This window comes from Vitis vinifera, chromosome 17 (assembly GCF_030704535.1).
Source record: "Vitis vinifera cultivar Pinot Noir 40024 chromosome 17, ASM3070453v1".
In the NCBI taxonomy this organism is placed as follows: domain Eukaryota; kingdom Viridiplantae; phylum Streptophyta; class Magnoliopsida; order Vitales; family Vitaceae; genus Vitis; species Vitis vinifera.
Genome location: NC_081821.1, coordinates 7,180,083 through 7,199,506, shown reverse-complemented (window position 1 = coordinate 7,199,506; position 19,424 = coordinate 7,180,083). Strand labels below are relative to the sequence as shown.

The 19,424-nt window shown below is 37.3% G+C and overlaps 4 protein-coding genes across 4 annotated transcripts; 1 reads left to right on the top strand and 3 right to left on the bottom strand.

Annotated features, from left to right (window-relative positions):
- Positions 1 to 72: 72 nt before the first annotated feature.
- Positions 73 to 3,268, bottom strand: LOC100258783 (pentatricopeptide repeat-containing protein At3g47530). The gene is made up of 2 exons (XM_002282013.4): positions 632 to 3,268; positions 73 to 532 (listed from the first exon to the last, which is right to left on the bottom strand). The coding sequence occupies exon 1, from the start codon at positions 2,778 to 2,780 to the stop codon at positions 849 to 851; it is 1,932 nt and encodes a 643-aa protein (XP_002282049.1). The 5' UTR covers positions 2,781 to 3,268; the 3' UTR covers positions 73 to 532; positions 632 to 848.
- An 86-nt stretch (positions 3,269 to 3,354) lies between these two features.
- On the bottom strand, positions 3,355 to 5,678 carry LOC100253640 (protein RKD1). Its single transcript, XM_002282030.4, has 4 exons — positions 4,517 to 5,678; positions 4,286 to 4,425; positions 3,846 to 4,198; positions 3,355 to 3,735 (listed from the first exon to the last, which is right to left on the bottom strand). The coding sequence occupies exons 1-4, from the start codon at positions 4,618 to 4,620 to the stop codon at positions 3,415 to 3,417; spliced, it is 918 nt and encodes a 305-aa protein (XP_002282066.1). The 5' UTR covers positions 4,621 to 5,678; the 3' UTR covers positions 3,355 to 3,414.
- Positions 5,679 to 5,859: 181 nt separating this feature from the next.
- On the bottom strand, positions 5,860 to 8,087 carry LOC100255290 (protein EMBRYO DEFECTIVE 514). Its single transcript, XM_002284899.5, has 2 exons — positions 7,545 to 8,087; positions 5,860 to 6,336 (listed from the first exon to the last, which is right to left on the bottom strand). Exons 1-2 carry the CDS (start codon positions 7,923 to 7,925, stop codon positions 6,010 to 6,012), a joined length of 708 nt encoding a protein of 235 aa, XP_002284935.1. The 5' UTR covers positions 7,926 to 8,087; the 3' UTR covers positions 5,860 to 6,009.
- Positions 8,088 to 9,977: 1,890 nt separating this feature from the next.
- LOC100250124 (uncharacterized) lies at positions 9,978 to 17,655 on the top strand. Its single transcript, XM_002284876.3, has 8 exons — positions 9,978 to 10,181; positions 10,778 to 11,064; positions 12,799 to 12,870; positions 14,455 to 14,519; positions 15,397 to 15,553; positions 16,346 to 16,426; positions 16,552 to 16,641; positions 17,094 to 17,655. Exons 2-8 carry the CDS (start codon positions 10,780 to 10,782, stop codon positions 17,217 to 17,219), a joined length of 876 nt encoding a protein of 291 aa, XP_002284912.1. The 5' UTR covers positions 9,978 to 10,181; positions 10,778 to 10,779; the 3' UTR covers positions 17,220 to 17,655.
- Positions 17,656 to 19,424: the final 1,769 nt, after the last annotated feature.

Here is a 19,424-nt window from a genome sequence, read left to right as displayed (position 1 = left end):
GGGTTTGACATTTGAGTTATGCCTGCGATGTATATGTATGTGCTACAAAGGCGTCCATTGCACAACAAGATCGACCATTCAGAAAAAGAATTTGATTGTGCAGATAGATTAATTTAATAATTCCACAACAAAATCAGCCGTTCAGAAAAGGAATTGATTTTGCTCTGCCTTCCATAAATATGCTTGTGCCTTACGTTTTCACTGCAATCCTGCTCTACAGAGTCTCAGGACAGTACGGTGCCGTATAAAAATTTAAGTTGCACTTAAATAAATAAACTAAAATGCTGATCCACTGTGATGCACCTTGGTTTAATCTCACTGTAATCATTGAACATTGCCTTCAAGCTTCAGTCTGTGACATCACTCAACCCTTGTTGGGTAGGAATCTCCATCGCTCAGGTTATAGGGGTTGAAATGAATGGTACAAGTCAGAGGAAGCTTCAGCACAAAGGGACTTTGGGACCTTTGGGCTAACCTCAAGAAACAAGACCCTCAGTTAAAATTTGCCACGCGGTCCAAGATAGAAACAAGGCTGCAACCAATGAAGTAGAAGGCTTAATTAATGTGCTATTCTTTGATCTATTGAGTAGAGGTACCAATAATCTAGAGTTTCAATTTGAAATTAAAATACCTCTTTCCCATGATTCACACAAGCTGTTCCGGTAACTGTAGAATTGTAGTCCTCCTTCAAATGACACCCCTAATGTCCACTGGATATCAGATCATCATATAATAGAAACTCTACTGCATTTTATTTTAGCTGGGAAATCTGAAATCCCTCTAAATGATGATCCTAGATAGTAGGTTGAGTTTTACGTCTGAGTATGTCTTCTCTCGACGTCATGTCCCTACCAGTAGCCATTGCAAGAGCACTGCCCTTCTCGGAAATGATGAAACCGTGTGCGATCTCTTATAACCACCTCACGATTATAAGCCCCTGAAAGGACCTTTGCAAAATTGTGACAGTCAACACAGATTCGCAGGTTCTTGGCCACCCTAATTGTCGTGCCTGGTGGAGTTGCAAGGACTCCAAAAGCAATGGCCAACTTCTCACTATGATAGGACAACCTATTTCCCTTTTCTTCAGCACCCAAATTGTGCAATTCCGATGATAATTCAGCAACATAACCAGCAATCTTCAGTTGCTTTCCAATCTCATCCAGCATCTCATAAATTTCATCAGTCCGAGGATGTAAAATATCATCCACCACAAACTCATGCACTTTTCCCTTCAGTTCAATTGTACTACAGCCAGGTGATGTTTGAATTCCTTTCTCCTTCATAAACTTTCTCAAGTCTGTCACCTTATCCCAGTTACCAACTGAAGAATAAATATTCAACAACAGAACATAATCCCCGGCTTCTTGAGCCTTGAGTTCAATCAAATGTCCAATTACTCGTTCTCCAAGGGTGGCGTGTCGATGAATTCTGCAAGCCCCAAGTAAAGTCCTCCATAATGTTGAATCTGGTTTAATCACCATTGACATTATAAGCTGGTAGGCCTGATCGAGCAAACCAGCACGACCCAAGAGATCAACCATACACCCATAATGGTGGATATTAGGCTCTATGCCAAACACTTTGCTCATCCGATCGAAAAACATCAGGCCGTCATCAACCAACCCACAGTGACTACAAGCAGAAAGAACCCCTGTTAGAGTTTGATCATCAGGAGATACACCCAACTGCTGCATCTGTTCAAAAGCTTCAATCGCCTCTCTACCGTATCCATGCATAGCAAAACCAGAAATCATTGCACTCCATGAAACTACATTCCTCTCATCCATCCTCTTGAAGATAGAATAAGCCTTCTCCAATCGTCCACATCGTGAGTACATTGTTATAAGAGAATTACACAAATTGAGAGCACCATCATATCCATGTTCTTCAATATAATTATGAACCCGTTCACCGAACTCTAATGCACCCAAGTTAGCACAAGCTTGAAGGAGAAGCAAGCAAGTAACATCATCCGGTTCAAACCCATCCGCTGTGCTCTGCATAATATCAAACATTCTCAGAGCATCCCGGGTCCGCCTATTGTGAATGCAGCAAGAAATCAATACATTCCATGAAACGGTGTCCCACTGAGGTATCTCATCAAACACCTTGCATGCTTCTTCAAACTTATCACAGCATGAATACAAGTCCATCAAAGTAGTGAGCAAAAGATTATCAGATTGATGCCCATCTCTCAAAATCCTAGCATGAATCTGCAATCCACCCATTAACGAAGAAATTCTGATACAAGACTTCATAACGAATGAAGACGACAAGGGGTTTGGAGGAACACCTCGCCGTCGCATTTCCCGGTACAGATAAAACCCCTGCTCAGGCGAATGGCTCATAGAGTAAGCTCTGATCATGACATTGTATTGAGACCCAGAAGGCTTCATGATCTGAGAGAAAACTTGGGAGGAATAGCCCATGTCACGCGATGGCGAGAGCGCCGCCCGAGACAGAAACTGCAAAGAGATGAAGTGGTTTTGTATGAGAGATGTACGGATGATGTGGGCGTGAATTTGAAGCAAATGGGTCTTCTTGGAACAGGATTTAATGAGAGAAATAAGTTGGTTCTCGCTTTCATCTCGTGACTTTGGAAGGGGATGTGTTTGGTGCTGCAGTCGTCGATGGTTCTCGGATGCTGTTGATGGACTCTCCTCTGAGTCAAGGAAAGGGAGAGATGCTGTGGAGAAGGCAGAAGTGGAAAGATAACGACCGGGAGTGGAGTCAGAGAGAGAGGGGCGACCTGAGCGAAAGATCCGTGAAATGGTAGTCATCGCATTTCGGTCTTCTTGTTTGCCTGGACCATTTATTTATCTGCTAGGGCTTTGAACATTGGCAATGGAGGGTGAAACAACTATAATAACAGCTATTTGAAATCCAGCGTCGAGTCCCAACTCAACGTATATTTTGAACATTTGCACTTCATTCGAAGCCATTATATCTTGGGTAACAGTAGCCACTACCGCCCACCCATATTACCCACTTATTTTTAGTTTTTACTTCTTTAATTTCCTAGGTTAATTAAAATCCCATCATCCCGAGTGCTTAATTCAATTAGGGAAAATAACAGAGATCCAGAACCACATCGATCTAATCAAGGTTCCATGTACCATATTAGTGTTGATTCATCTATGCATGCTGAATCAATTTAACTTTTTCCACTTTTGTCTGCAATTATGATTGCCACTCCAAATGGACTGGCTTTTTGCTAATGTCAAGCGGAGGGGATTTATGGACTGCCTTCAAATTGCAGAAGTTTTATTGCTAATTACCCAGGCATAAGATTTGTTCTTCTTTTGGATATTAGTCTTCATGCATGCTGAATTTCAGAACATCATAAATCTATGGTTATCAAAATAACAAAACATTTCCCTTGAAAATTGATCAGTTTGTAGGCTTGTTACAGGTTCACAACATCATGTTAGTAGAAGAGAAAGAGTCAGACAAGAGAGACTTCATTTCATCTTCTTCATCCATGGTTGTATAATTCATGGCAACCTCCACTGTTTGAGGGTTGCTGTTGGAGGAAGATTGGGAAGAATCCATCGTGCCCATGAGCTTTCTCTTCTTGTAGTTTGCCTTGAAATAGGCTTGTCTAAGCCTCTTTGTCTTGTCTTCGAGTTGCAAATCTGGCATCTCCTCCATCAACTTCCTCTCTTGCTCTAGTATCTGGATGGCTTCTCTTAACTTTCCCTGATCACTCCCATCGCCCTCATCTTTTCCCAATTCCTGAATACATAAAAACCCACTTCATAACTTCGATTAAATGAAAATAGTCATGAATGACTTCAAACTAAAAACCTTGAAGACAAACAACATTTCTAAGACAGATGTAGTACCTGAACGTTCTTGATTAGGGTTTGGAGGCTCATTAACTTTCTATGAGGCCATCTACGAATACCCAACTCCCTACACCTTTTCTTCAGAAGTGTTAAGCCCACTTTAAGCTCCCTGGCTGCTTGGGTTATGGGCATGTAGAAGTACTGAGAAATAGTGTTTCGAGATAACATTTTTGAACTGTTACTCTTTTCATCTCTGCCTTTTCTGGTCTCTTTGTTTTCTTTGGTAGACTCCTCCTCAGTCTGTCGACCATTCTTATCACATAACAAGAAGGGTTGTTTCTCATGATCAAACGCAGGGTTCACTTCATTCCAACCTCCCAACTCATTTCCATAACCACAGCCAAAATCCTCTGCAGTCAAATCAAGGGAAACCCACGGTTATGTTTAGAGGGAAAACACAAAATAAGAAAGAAGGGAAACATATGACGAGCGCTCACCTTGAATTACTGCTGGGCTTGGAATAATATCAAGAGGAGAATACAAAGGGTCAGTTGGAAAGCTCTCCATCAAAGGGACAGCGTCAAGCCCGATATCTTGTATGCCAAAATCAGGTCGAAAATCCAATTCCGAATAACCACTTCCAGTGATAATGCAGAACAAAGAATTAAAAGACTGAAAATGGCTTCATATTGAGGAGAGCAGAAGTTTCAGTAGATGCCATGGCGTACCTGAATTCATGTGAAGGTGGTTGCATAGGAAATGAGAAAATTGGGTCTTCCTCTTTAGCCACAGCTTCACGCATAGCCCAACCATTGAGCGACTGACCAGCCATAATTTGAGAGATGAGAAATGAAGAAGGAAAGGAAGAGGAAGTGATTTTGATTTTGACTTTTGCTTCCGGGAGTATGCAAACGGGTGAGAGTTTGAAAACAAAGTGAATGAGAATGATGGCAATATAGAGGAGAAGAGGGAGGAGGGAGAAATAAATGTGAGAGAAGAAGACGAATCAGTATGAACCTATTAGTCTTGGGAGATCGTGCGCCGTCTCATGCATGTATTATTTATTGATTAACGTGTGAGTGTGTGTGAGTTACAAGATCTTCAAGAGATTAAAGAGAGAGAGAGAGATCTCATTACTTGGAATTTAATGATGAAAATCTGTTTAAATTTAATTGATGGGGGTTTTGAGTCAAACTCTTCCCAACTCGGACTCCACTCCACACGATCCTGCATGCAGGCTACGTGTAATATTCATTCCTGGTGAAGTAATATGAGAAAGAGACGAGCGTGGGCGGCTCTGTATCTGTTTAATTTACAAGGCACTAACATCATAAACCTCTCCCTTCTCATCTCCTTTTTATCATAGAACTCATTTCACAAATCACAATGATTCTCTGAGCCAAGTTCCAAAACCCACTTTAATTATTGCACTTCTGAATATCGAGAAATGTTGTGATTTGACTCGGTGGGTAATCTGAGTGAACAATAGTGGTTAACTCAGTGAGTAATCTGAGTGAAATCAGGCCATTGTTGACGATAATGCACCTCCTTAGTCCAACTGTTATTGTAGTGTGGATGTAACGTACCAATCATTTTACAAATCATTCAGTCATTTATTCTATGAGGAGTTACAATGTACTTTTAAACCATATATCTTCATTATATTATTTTATTAGCTTTTAAAACCTTAGACCCACAATTCTAATTGGGATTTACTAGTTAGTGGACCAAACTTTTGGAAAGCCATCTAGTCCATGTTTAAAACATTTCATGAATAAAAGAACAAAGCTAAGTTTAGGCTGGGCTTCCTACATGTATAAACAAATTCAAGGTACATTTAGATGGATGCTTTTTGTTTTTCCAACATACCCATGTGTAACTTTATATAAAAAGAAGACAAGAGATAGCATACAAGGGAGAGGCGTGATGGATGAACTATTGCTATGAACTGGCATAACCAGGCCCTCACGGGCTTGAAGCTTGAACTGACCAAAACTACTTTCAGCCTTCAGTTCTAGATATTGAGCATCGACCCATAAATACATCTCAGAATCTCAGTAGGCATGGCATATAATCTCCAATACTCATCCATAATTATCAAAATTTGGGTAACACATCAGTTTAGCGCAGATAATAGGAGAAAAATACCAGGTTCTAACTTTTTTTGCAAGTGCTTTTAAAATTCAAATCATATTCTCCAGGTAAAATAAAGGATAACACCTTAGTTTCTTCCTCTACCTCCTCTTCCACCACGGCCGCGGCCACCTCCTCTTCCACCACCGCCACCACCTTTTCCTCCACGGCCTCCACCCAGTGCCTTATTGACCTCAGATTTTGCTTTCATGTTTTCAGGCAAGGGCGATATGTGATCCACGCATTTCCTGAAGCTGAAATCATCAACAGACTCATCATCCCTTATGACGAAGAAGCAGCGACTTTTAAACACTGGATGGTATCGGACTTGGAAAGCATGGATCCCCCCGCCAATCTTTTTGTCTGGTTCGGTATGGCCCTTCTTCAGCAAGTCCAGCAACATCATGTGCTCATACTGCAGAACACAAACAAACAGGCTGAAGCAATTAACCCCTCATGTAAAACAGGCCAATACAGCCCTAATTAAACACATTAAAACACATGATCACACCTTCTAAATTTCATGGATCCCATGCAAATCCAAATGCACATTACCAAATCTAGTGTGTGGCTATTAATTAATCCACTCCTACTTATATTCATAAATTTCTTTTAAAAGACCACTCTGAATGTAATATGTTATTTGCCCATGGAAACATGGAAAAACTATCTCAAAAACAACCATAAAAAAGATAAGCAATTAAAATATGGTATTCTGCAGAATACATCTGCAAAGGTAAACACATCATGCAACCACAAACCAGTACCAGCTGTGTTCTGCAATCCAATTGCATCCTGCAGCATCATTCATTCATATACAGATGCATGTATCTTTGAGTTGGCGAGCGTGAGAGGTAAATTGGAAACAAGGAATATGTACACCTAACTCATTCCAAAAAATCACACATAAAAGAAGATTTGATGGCTTGGCCCCTCATGACAGATAAACTATTAATCACAAATTCATCAATTGAACATCCTAACCCCAAAAACAAACACCCAACTCTGCACTGAGGAAAAAATCAGTATCAATAATAGCAACAAACTCCTGCACAACTATTTGTAGAAGAAAATTAATAAAACTTCTAATCAGCTGGTTAGTATTAAGCATCATTGCACCATGATGACCAAAACCCATGTTGAAAAATATACCATAAATCATAGAGTAAGAACTCTGAATCATATTGAGCATCTTGAGCTTTAAACAACGGATGTTCTTCAGGATAATGAAGATGTATGGTATCAATCAAAATGCAGAGTTCATATATAAATACTGCATTTTCATGTTACCGACAAAATAATTAACAATCAACAGTTGATTCAAATGTCCTATGTTATAACAGAGTATTTCATCAATTTATCACACTAATGAGTATCAAACTCGCATTAAAAACATAATTAAATAACCCATTACCATCTATTTGGTTGCCTAGAAAACTAACGGGATAAAAAAAGAATATAAACTACAACCTCACAATCTCCAAATATCTGGTTCAATCCAAATTAGCACAGCCAAAACTGTATAAAACACAAAGTTTGAATCTTTTTCCTGTTCTGTTTTATTTTCCTCCAATTTCTAAGCAATCAAACATGGCAGGATCTAAAACATGCCCGTGTATATACCTTATTGACATCAAGATTAGCAGGCCAGTAATGCAGAAACTTGAAGAAGTGATCAAACATCTCAACAGAAGATCCGAAAGTCTTTGGACCCAAGCTGAACCGACCCGTTTCAACAACTTCTGCCTCCAACTTCTCGAGCCTCTCTTCCTCCACGGACTTCTCCACCTTCTGCTTCTTGGTAACGGCATCATTTGCGTCCTCTCCCTCGCCTGCCTCCTCTCTCCCACGCTTGGAGTTGGAGTCGCCGTTAGTGACGTTGTCGGCAGAGTCGGAGCCATTGGGCTGGGAGGGTTCAGGGGCTTCGACATCCATGTCTTGGGTGTTAGCGGTTTCTCTTTCCGTGACGGTTTCGGGGGTTTCTGAAACCACCGTCTCTGCCATGGCTCAGACTCAGAGATTCGTGGAGTAAAACCCTAATTTTTATAAACACCTTCTTGTGGGAATTGGAGTGAGAATGCGGCTTCTGTTTTGCTTTATATTCGGGTCCTGGGCGGTTTTTTATACCCGGCTCCGAATTGTGCACATTTAGCAACCAGTGCCACCATGCCATATCTACGATTGATTTCGGTTTTGGTTTTGATTCCGATTAATTTTTCCTTAAAAAAAAAAAAAATCACTACGTCAGTTCGACTAATTTTTTCTTTTAAAAAATCGATGGAATTACATTTTTTTTACATTTTTTTATTTTATGATTTTCATAATTATATTTTAAAATTTTATCAAAAGTAAAAATAATTTTAATATTCTAAAATTTATTAATTTGCTTTAGCACATCTATGGAAAGAGTTTGTTGGCTAATGCAAAACCTTCACATTATATGGTATAAACATAAGAAAATTATGATTAAGAAGTTCATTAAGAATAAAACGCAAGTTTAAACCCAATACATTCAAAATATTTTCCTAAGGCTTAAAAGATGATTAAATATTAGTTTATAACTCTACTCTCTTCTATAAATAAAGTATAAAATCTCTATATAAAAGTTAAAATGTCAAACTATTTGACATTTATATGGACCATACGGTGTCAGATAGCTAAAAATCACTTCTCAAAGTAAGTTGTCATCCATTTTGCTTTCAGTAATCATTTTATCCTATGATATGAGCAAATGGATGATTGTTTAAATATTCACATGACAACTAGATGATCATTTAGACATTTGGATGACAACTAAATAATCGTTTAAACATCTACATGACAATTAAGTACTTGCCTGAACATCTTTGTGTATACTATAACCTAAATTTTGAGAAATTTGAAAGTCAAACATTTTGATTTAGTTGATGATGTTTTGAAGTCTTAAAAGATGTCCATGAAAAGCTTGAAGTTCAAGTAATCTCCTAGGCTAAATACATATTGATGGATAAATGTTTCAGTATTTTAAAAATATGCAATTATAATTTAACACACCCATCATCTTATATAAAAAATACCGACAAATTTGATAAGCCTTTTATTCATTCTTTTTGAAATTTGAGATTTTTATTGCCCTAAATTGAGCAAGAAAAGACTTAAGGTCATTTTTATTCAATAAAAAATATCATGAAATAATTAATGTAAAGTCATAATGCTTGACAGACATTTTGATTGTGATTTGATTGTCCTTTTCACAACGTAACCTTCAACATTGAATCATATGACTTATTGTGGTACAATTTTCTAACCCAAGCCCCCACCTAACCTCCCTGCATTTTCCTTCCAATTTCACCCACTTTTCCTTGGACTTTAAGGGACCTCGAATATTACATATTTTAATTTAAATTCTATAAAAAGAATGATTATGAATATATATTTTTTTAAAATATGATATTTTAAAAAAATGATTTTAATGTAAATTTATAAATTATTTTAAAATTTTATTTCTAATCAATTGTTTGAAAAATAATATCAATGAAATAAAAAATTGGCCCACCCATTTAACTATTTAAGAGCGCTGCGACCAAAATGAATGATTCTGATGTGAACTGTACGCGCAATGTGGGCCCACATTGGGAGTTTCCATACTTTCTGAAAGCAAATGTTCATCAGCCACTCTTATCCTAATCCTAATATTAATAAATGATATTATTTTCCCCCTCAATTATATCTTTTTATTAATTATAAATTTTAAAATAATTTGATTGAAAATTAAAATATGATAATGTGTATACCGTCTAAATTATGTTATTTGAAACTATTCAATGCAATCTATTAAATGGGTGTTATTTGAAATTATGTTATAAATTATGTTCGTTCTATAAAAATTATATATATATATATATATATATATATATATGTGGTATTCCATATATGAAAAATATACTTGATATTTTCATAGAAGGATAAGGAAAAAAATAGGATGCAAAAGACAGAAAAAGGGTAAAGAGGTAAAACCACAACAAGCGCGTGTGACGTCCGTTATAGAGAATAAAACCATTGACTAGGAGACGGAAGAAGTCTCCGATTGACGTTAAACGGACGTTACTGAACCTAAAACAGGCTCGGTTTTCTTACCCGAGGCTATAAAGCAGATACAGGATCTATAATAAAAGATAGAAAAAAAAGAAGAAAAATCCATCAAAATCTTCCAAATCGAAGTTTGAATTTCTTGTTTTCCCTTTTCTCTGACCGATTACAAGAGCGGTTTCAGCCTTTCAGGTACATCTTATTTTCATCTTGATCGTCAATTTCTAGGTTCTTTTTTGGGGCATTGAATTGTGTGGCGACAATCTTCTTCTCAGAAAATTGCTCTCTTTTGTTTTCCATGGGAATGTTTTTAAGGAAAATGGAAGCATTTTTGGAGAAATCCAAGTTGATTAAAGGATCAAATTTTCTGAATTTATTTTTTATTTTTATTTTGGGAATGTGTTTATGGATAATAAAATGGATGGTGATCCTTAACCCTCTGTTTGGTTGGTGAGAAAACTGAAGAAAATAAAATAAAGGAAAAGGGAATTTTTGGTTTCTGAAATATGGAAAAGTCAAAGAAAAAAAAAAAGAGTCATATTGGGATCAGTTGAGTCGTGAGTGGTGGTCTCAATTTTCTGGGTTTTCAAATTACCACTTTTTTTTTCCTCTCTTTCCCGCATTCTCTCAGCAGCCAAGCAGGGCAGGTTTTTTTTATTTATGTTTGTATCTTTTAAGTTTTTTAACCTGATATGTTAGAGCAATTTATAGTTAAGTCAGCAAATTGTCTGGATTTAAATGACTTGCTAGCTATGTTTGTTTTGAGTAATGAGCTTTTGTCGGCGTAGGAATGGGTGATCACCTGGTTTTGTGTGTGGACCGCCTGATAAAACCTCAAACTCTGCAATCGCTGCAAGGAACTGAAGTCTCAGGATCATCTGAGGGTGGGGATGAGGGTTCTTGCAGTCACACAGTCGATCCGTCCACTTCCGCCCTTGAAGATAAGGGGCTGGAGGAACATCATGGGCCGGAGGAAGAAGAACCACTCATTCAGACGGTGGAATGCCGCATTTGTCAAGAAGAGGATAGCATCAAGAATTTGGAGGTACCTTGTGCTTGCAGTGGCAGTTTGAAGGTAATTTCCCCTAATAATATTTTGATTTTTGATACTGAAATTCTAGAATGCTTGGGTTTTTAATACTGAGATGTTGGAATGTGTTGGATTATGTTTCTCCTTGCAGGTTGTATGCTTACTGCATTTGTTATTTGTGTTTCGAAAAATTTAGATGCTTTTGTTTGTGTTAGGTTAGTTATGTACGGTGTTGGTGCATTTTATAATTCATTGTTGTCAATATTGCCAATCACCCAACGTTTTATTCTATAGTGTTGTTTTTTATCCTGTTTGGGACCTTGGGTTGGCTCTAATTTTAACTCAGAAATAGTTTTGTGGGCATGAAGAAATACATGACTTGCATGGTGGGTTTGTCCTTCTTGCTTATAGGAAAATCAAGGAAGATTTCTGCATGATGTATGTGTATGTGTATGTTTCTAGTGTGTTCTGAGTGTGTTCCCTTTTTATGGCAAAATAAATGTAGTAACAGGGGGAAAGAGGTTTGTTATTGGTAAGAATATGTGGGAAAGAGTGGTCCATTTCTATGTTGAAAGGAGTCTGTTGTAAATTCTTTCTTCTGTGGTGATTTGTGATCTCAAATGGTCAGCAGTGCAATTTCCTGTGGATATATAAGCAATGGTGTACCTTTGTTGTTTTCCTTCTCTTTTTGGATTTAGCCTTGTATACAATGTGTGTACTTTGGTTGTGCTCCCTTTCTTTTTTCGGTTTAGTGGATTTTATTTTATCAGAATGTATGAAAATCAACATTTCAGTATTATGACGTTACATGATTGATATATTTGGTGGTGGATGCTATCAAGGCCGTTACTTATCCGAAGTACTAGTGGGATGGGTAATATATTAACTGTGTTGCGTCATGTACATATTGAATTCTCATATGTGTTAGGATGGGTCTATTTCTGCTGTTCCTGTTGCCTATTCTCCCAATAGTGTGGAACTAGATATCCTGCTTAAATGGAATGGGTAAGCAAACTACAAACTGAAAATAGGACCAATATGTTTTTTGGTTATATTTACAAAAAATTAGCATAATGCACTTGTGATTCATGATGCAATGAATTTACTGTTTCTGATTAGAAAAGAAAAAAATAGCTTCTTGTTTTTACACGGAATGTTCTGCCTGGCACATAGTGCCTAGCATTTTGTGTTTATAGGTCCTTGCACCTCAAGGGTGCCATCTGCCTTTATGTACACTACTAATTGCTTGTCCACTTTTTATTTGTATAGCAAGTTTGTTTCTATGGTTTTCTCTATAATTTGACTGTATTAATTTTACTTGACAAGTGATTCTGGGGAAATTTTGGTTTGTTCTTCTTCAGGCCAGTCACCTTATAGCTCACATGTTAGAATTATTGCTTAAAAATCACAATTTAGAACTTTTTCCTACCCACATGCATTAATGATTAGCTTTTTGTGTTATTAGTTACTACAATCGATGAAGTAGGTTGCTTACAGAGTTCTCATCTGTGTGTATCTGGTGACCGGGAATGCCTAAGAGGCATGGTCACCCTGTTTTAAAGCCCTTTACCCACCTACCCCCCGCCCTACATTGAAAAAAATGAGGGAAAATATTTTACCATCATCACTAGTGTCTCCAATTCATTTTATGTGCCTCAACTGCACACACCCCCATACCCACACCCACCCACTCACAGACATGGGAAAAATGTTTAATGTGTTGGTTCTTTGGAATTATTTCCTAGACTAGTACCAAACTGACACCTCTGTCTCATCCAGTTTGCTCATAGGAAATGTGTTCAACGATGGTGCAATGAGAAAGGAGATGTAACTTGCGAGATCTGTCATCAGGTATGATTTGCTTCTTAATTCCTAGCCGTTATCTCCAAGTACATCTCATTTGTAGTTGCATAAATGTTTATATTTGAGATTTATATTAATAGGTAATACATTTTCACGGCAGTATGCAAATTGTTTGGTTTCCTAAGCTAGCCATGATACTATATTATTAGTATATTTCTGTTGGTTTATCACAACTTAAGTTGTGGTGTGATGATCAATCACAAAAGGCATCACACATGATGAAATGTACAGGTGAATCAAATCACCAGTCTTGGAAGTTGATTCTTTTATGCATGCACATTGATGTGTATGTTGCAAGAAGTTGATCTTTCAGCTTCATTTTGCAGGATTCACATTAGATTTACTATGGAAAAGAAAATGGGCACTTGCTTGGTGATTATAATTTTACTTCTAGACACTACTTTTCTCATGAGTTCCCTTGTCCTCTTGTGAATTTTCCTTCACATAGTTTTCCATCGTCTGTTTCCTTTCTAGGCTACTTTTCATCATCTGTTTCCTTTCTGGGCTAACATGTGTCACCTCTATATACAGGTTGTCAGGGAAATGTGATCTAGAAGTCTGTTTTATCGATTCTTGTTCACATTCATGATGACCATTTTATGTCTTTCTCAAATGGGAAAACTTTCACATTGAGTGAACAGGGACAAATTGCCTGGGCGTGCAAGTTTTGGAGCTCAGCCTTTTCTCTTAACATTATACAAATCCAACACTTCTAATCTCTGCCCACTTGTTACGAAAGATCCATACCTAAATCTCTCTATATGCTGATAATTAAAGGGTTGTTTGAAACTATCACAAATAATTCTCTCCTGAATTAATATGGAATAATAGTACTCGTGAACTTCTTTGCTATGTTTCGTTATATTATTTATTTATTTATTTTTGACAGGTAAATTTTTGTCCCCATTGGGGACTTAAACTTGGAATCCTCCCACAAACCCTCCCCTATGCTTTACCACTTAGCCATACCTCAAGAGCATCATGATTATTTTTATTACTACTCCTACTACTACTTGATGTTATTATTATTTTGAAATTGGCTACAAATTTAATTTAGCTCTTTTTTGGTTGTTAATGAATGATGTGACTATAAGCATATTTAAGAAAAAAATTATTTTATATACTGCTACTACTACTCAAACCCTCCCCAATGCTTTACCACTTAGCCATGCCTCAAGAGCATCATGATTATTTTTACTACTACTACTACTGCTACTACTACTACTACTACTGCTACTACTACTACTACTACTACTACTACTACTACTACTACTACTTGATGTTATTATTATTTTGATATTGGCTACAAATTTAATTTAGCTCTTGTTTGGTTGTTAATGAATGATGTGACTATAAGCATATTTAAGAAAAATTTTGTTTTATTCTAAGACCCATGGTGAGACAAATGATGCAACCAGATTCCTGAGGTTATCCTAGTGTATCCAGTAAATATGTCCATGCATTGCTGTAGAACTCTTTAGCTTCCTGGTTAATTTAAAGTGATGATGGTATGAGCTGCCACGTCAAGATTGATGTATTGAATTTTGTTAAAATAACTTCCCTAATTTGCAGCCTTATCAACCTGGCTATACTGCTCCACCTCCTCCACAGTCTGAGGATGCTACAATTGATATCAGGTAAGTTTTTGACTCTTTATTTGCTTGGATATTTATTTTTGTCTTATGAGTTTATTATTCCAATTTATTTTTTGAAAATTTTTCATCCTTGTTTGAATTGATTTTGAGAGGCCCAAAGTTCTTTTTAAGTTAAATAAGAGTTTTTCTACTTGTTTGGCCAATTTTGTTAAGAGAGCTTATGAGTTGAAAAACCATAATATGAAAGCTAGGAAAATGTTTTTCTAGAAGCTCAATTTTTGGCTTATGTAGGAAGCTACTTCATTTTTAATAAAATTTTTGTTATACCATTATTGCTATGATTTTGGCTTTAGCTTCAACTTTCAGCTAAAGCCAAAATTGGGAGGCTATCCCAAAGGAATCCTTAATATGGTATGCGGATGGCAAAATGAACATCACTTTTTATGTAGAAGGGCACTTATAATTTTTTCTTTTTTACTGTGTTGGACACCTTGTATCTGCCCTCTGCCTGGTAACCCATCTTTGTCCATTGAAATTATTTTGCAATTCTTTGCCCCTGTGAGTATGTATGCCTCTCCATGTGCATGTGCATGCACATTTTTTTTTCTGCCTTTTATTTAGGTAGTGGTTGGTGATGCAAGTTGATAAAACTGTATCACTAAATAATAATAAACCTAAAATAAATATTGTGTCTTATATTTATGCCTAACATAAGGCGAAATTGAACATCTTTGTCTGCATAGTTAGGTTTGGTTGCATTTGCTACAAAGGACAGGCCACCCACACCTGTGTCTATGTCAAAGTTTGGGTGCCTTTGCATCCTTACATGGCTTAATTTTGAAAGCTAAATCTGTTGGGTAGACACTTCATCAGTAATGCTTTTACCTTGATTCTTTCATTTCTTGGATTTGTCTTACAGCGAGGGTTGGACAATCTCTGGTACTCCCTTGGATTTAAATGATCCTCGACTTTTGGCAATGGCAGCAGCAGAGCGCCATTTTCTGGAGGCTGAGTATGAAGAGTATGCTGATACAAATGCCAGTGGAGCTGCATTTTGCCGCTCTGCGGCCCTAATTGTAAGCCATTATAACCGTGATGCTTAGTTACATACTATTGTAAGCACAACACCTCAGCCCTTGAGTCTTGACTCCGATGGCAAGTGGGGATGTGGGTGGTTTGCATGGAAGAAAAATTAATGTTATCCATAAAGGAAATAATGACCATGATGCCTAAGGATAGGATGGTGTATTGAGTATTGGAAGTGAGAACACTTATATAGTAGAATAAGGCATAAGCGGTGTTATTTATTATTTAACAATAAAGGAAGGTAATGTTGCAGTACTGCTGCATTCCGCTAATCTTTCACTTTTAACAAGTTTCTCTAGGCAACCACCATTTGCTTAATCTGTTAGCTTCATTATCCTAATGGATTTGTCATTTATCATCACTATGGCATATTTTACTTTATGAAGTTGTTTATACTCAACAGAGGATGACCATGAAAGAATTTTTCTGCCCCCCAAATATTCAAAATCTGACACTATTGAACCTTTTGAAAACCGGTCCTTGTTATATTAAGCGGCTTCTTTTCTTTATTTATTTTTATCTTTTTCCTCCTTTTGAATTGGTGTTTCATTGGTGGGTGGTGCATGGGTCCTGATGCAGGCGGTCATGATTACTTGGCCTTGTTACCTTCATTTTCTGTCCAAGCCCACACCTTGGAAACACCTGCATTATCACTTGCATTTTCTCATTTGTATTTTTTGTCCCTGTTGGCCCTTTTTATCAGTTTAAAATTTCAATTCTTACATTACATCCCCTCCCATTATGGTTGCCTGAGGAACCTTACTTTATCTGTTTCTTGACAGTTAATGGCTCTTCTACTTCTGAGGCATGCGCTGAACATCACCAATGCCGATGGGGATGATGATGCTTCCAACTTTTTCTCGGTGAGTGAGATATGTGTACTATTCATTTGATAATAATTTGTGTGCTTGTATGTGTCTATACTTGTATATATCCATGGTTGCATGGAAGTGGTTTCACCATTAAAATACATATGGATGCTTGACAGCTTTTCCTGCTTCGAGCTGCTGGTTTCCTTCTCCCTTGCTACATTATGGCCTGGGCTATCAGTATATTGCAGCGTCGAAGACAAAGACAGGTTAGTGTTTGGCTTTGCATTTTTGTATAGAATAAAATATGAAGAGAAAAAATATTCTCCTTCAGGACCTATGGTGGGTATGCCAAAAGAAAAAATGCAGTTGTGTCTATTCTTCATGTTGGAAAACCCCAATGGAAACATTAGAGTGTATCTGTTTTCCAATAAAAGTTTTCCACTACTGACAATTGGAACGTCATGGAAATCTTAAGAATCGAGACAGTTGTTATGCTCCTAGCCAAACTCTTTAAAGAGAATTCTGTTCATGAAATGATTTTCCGTATCAACCATTGAAGTGATGATTCTTGGAGTGGGTTTATTCCTAAATAAATTTCTCCCCTAACTACTAACACCATGTATAAGTGGTATCCATATAAGTGCTTCTGTGTGTAATGGGTGACTAACTTGTTGGTTACATGATTTTCTTATTTATTTATGTTTTTTTGTTTAATCAGGAAGCTGCAGCAGCATTGGCAGCAACCGAAGTTGCATTTATGCTGCAGGCTGGGCAACATAGAGGCTTGCAGTTTACAATAGCACCGGGACCTGCAGTGACTCCACATCAGGAGCCACTTCAATAATTTGGGGTTCATCAACTCTGGTAAGCGTCTGCATATAAGAAGAGGGTGTGTTACAACTGGAATTTGAGTGTATTGTTATTAGCCTTACAAACTATGGACAGGAAAAAATTAGAGGGCCGTGTTTCTGTGCCTGTCAAGTTGTATCCTTGGTGGGTTTATTTGAAAAACCCAGAAGGTTCACGTTTCCCTTTTTTTCCTTTTTGTCTTTTTTTTTTTTTTGTTTTTAATCTCTACATTATGTTTGTACATATATGTTGGGTCTCACAGCATAGTACTTTTGCTACCTTGGAAACTTATTATGTTGGTAGAGTTACCTACAGATTAACAAACCATTTTGAATGTCTCTGAACCATGTGAAGGTAAAGCAGATTATTCATGCCTGTACTAGTTTATTATCTTTTATCATCATTTAACTGAATGGAACAGTTATTCTGAATATTCTCATCTTGTTTGATGGGTTATGTCACTTGGATGATATATGAAGCAAGCAAACACATTCATTCATGACATATAAATTGAACTTGTAAAACAAGAAAGCCAAACCAGATCTCCAAACCCTTGCCATTTCTACATTTTAGTACTGTTAGTTTCCTTTGCATATTACTTATTGGCAACATCACTGATGCCATGATGTGCACATGATTCACTGCTGAAATGAGGTTCTGGACTGAGGATGGCATCCAATATTATATAGAAGCCTTCTAGCGCTGCATTAGTCAACTTTTAGTCATTCTTCTGGAATGAGGAACTAATAGCCATGCTCTACATGTGTGTATGGATTGTTGTATTGGTTCTTGATGGTATCCCCTCCTCAAGTGCCCAATAATCAGGTGGTCCGACCTCTTTCATAAACCAGGAGCTTCATTACAACAATGCTAGTCCTAATTGAAGCATCTTTGATTTGGTACTAGGTGTACTGCTATTGGATCCCTGATATGTGTTAGATGATCTGAAAAGTTGAATCTCTGCAGCACAGATCATGGACCTAAATTACCTTCGGTGATCCTGGGCTGCCTGAATTTTACATGTTAAACTTGATCTTTTCTTGATTTTGTATCATTCTGTTGTACGGGGCTCTGGCTTAGATGAGTCTTTGGTGGATCTGCTCCAAATAATCCCTTTACTCTAGTTTCCTTCTTAGAGAAGGGGAAAAAAAAGACAAATTGGTTGATGGATTTGTGGTTATGCCTATATTTTGCTTAAAAAGCCAAACTTTTTATTATTTGTCTAGATAATTGGGTTGATGACTAATTTGGACAAAGACATTCTGCAGGGACAACCAATTTGAATGGGACATCTTATCATACCCTTTATTTGAAGCCAAGATATTGGAATCCTACAACTATAGGGCCAATCTTGAGGGTCTGCAGAGCTATACTAAATGATTTCTTTTATTAAATTAAACCTTGTGGCTCTTTAAGTATTTTAAAAAATGAAGTGGGTTCCAAGTATAAGGGGCATATTCGTCAGTTTTTGTGTGATATCGTGTTTGAAAGAAGTTTGGCAAATCCATATGCAGCATGCATGTATATAGAGGCAAAATTGGAGATGCAGGAACTCATAGATGATTCAAATGGATGTGTGAGACGCACATGGATGGGTGCAGAGGTGATTTTCCTTTGGATGATACCGAGTGCAAGAGGCCCTGTGCGAGTGGTGTTAAAAGTTAAATTTGATGGTGAAGGATGGTTTTGGAAAGCAACCGTTCATTCCTATCTTTTGCTTTAATGCAGTGCCAAAAGCAAAGTCCCACACTATTTGGGTATCTTGGCTGTTGGGTATTTTAGCTTGGACCATGACCAGTCCACTTCCTCCTTGGAACACCACAACCAGCTTGTAGGCTATGCCCTTAGGAAATTTTCTAGTTTGATATTCTAATTCTATGAAATAGAAAGAAGAAAAAGAGAAAGAGAGTCTACATGGGTAATCGAGAAAAAAACACATGTATAAAGAAAGAAGGAAACATGGGAAGGGCAGATAAGGAGTATGGAGAAGCTAAATTGAAACTTTGAATGGGGGGCTTGGGTGGGGCGGATGGGGCAATTATCCAAAGAGAGAGCAAAGAAAAGCATAAAGGGATCCCATTCAGCACAAGAAACTAAGACTGTAATTTTTGTTGCATAGAGAGAAGAGCTTGGAATTCAAAAGTTAGTTAAGCATAAAGCATGGGTTTGGTTGTTTCACCTTTTCTAGGAGAGGTTTCTA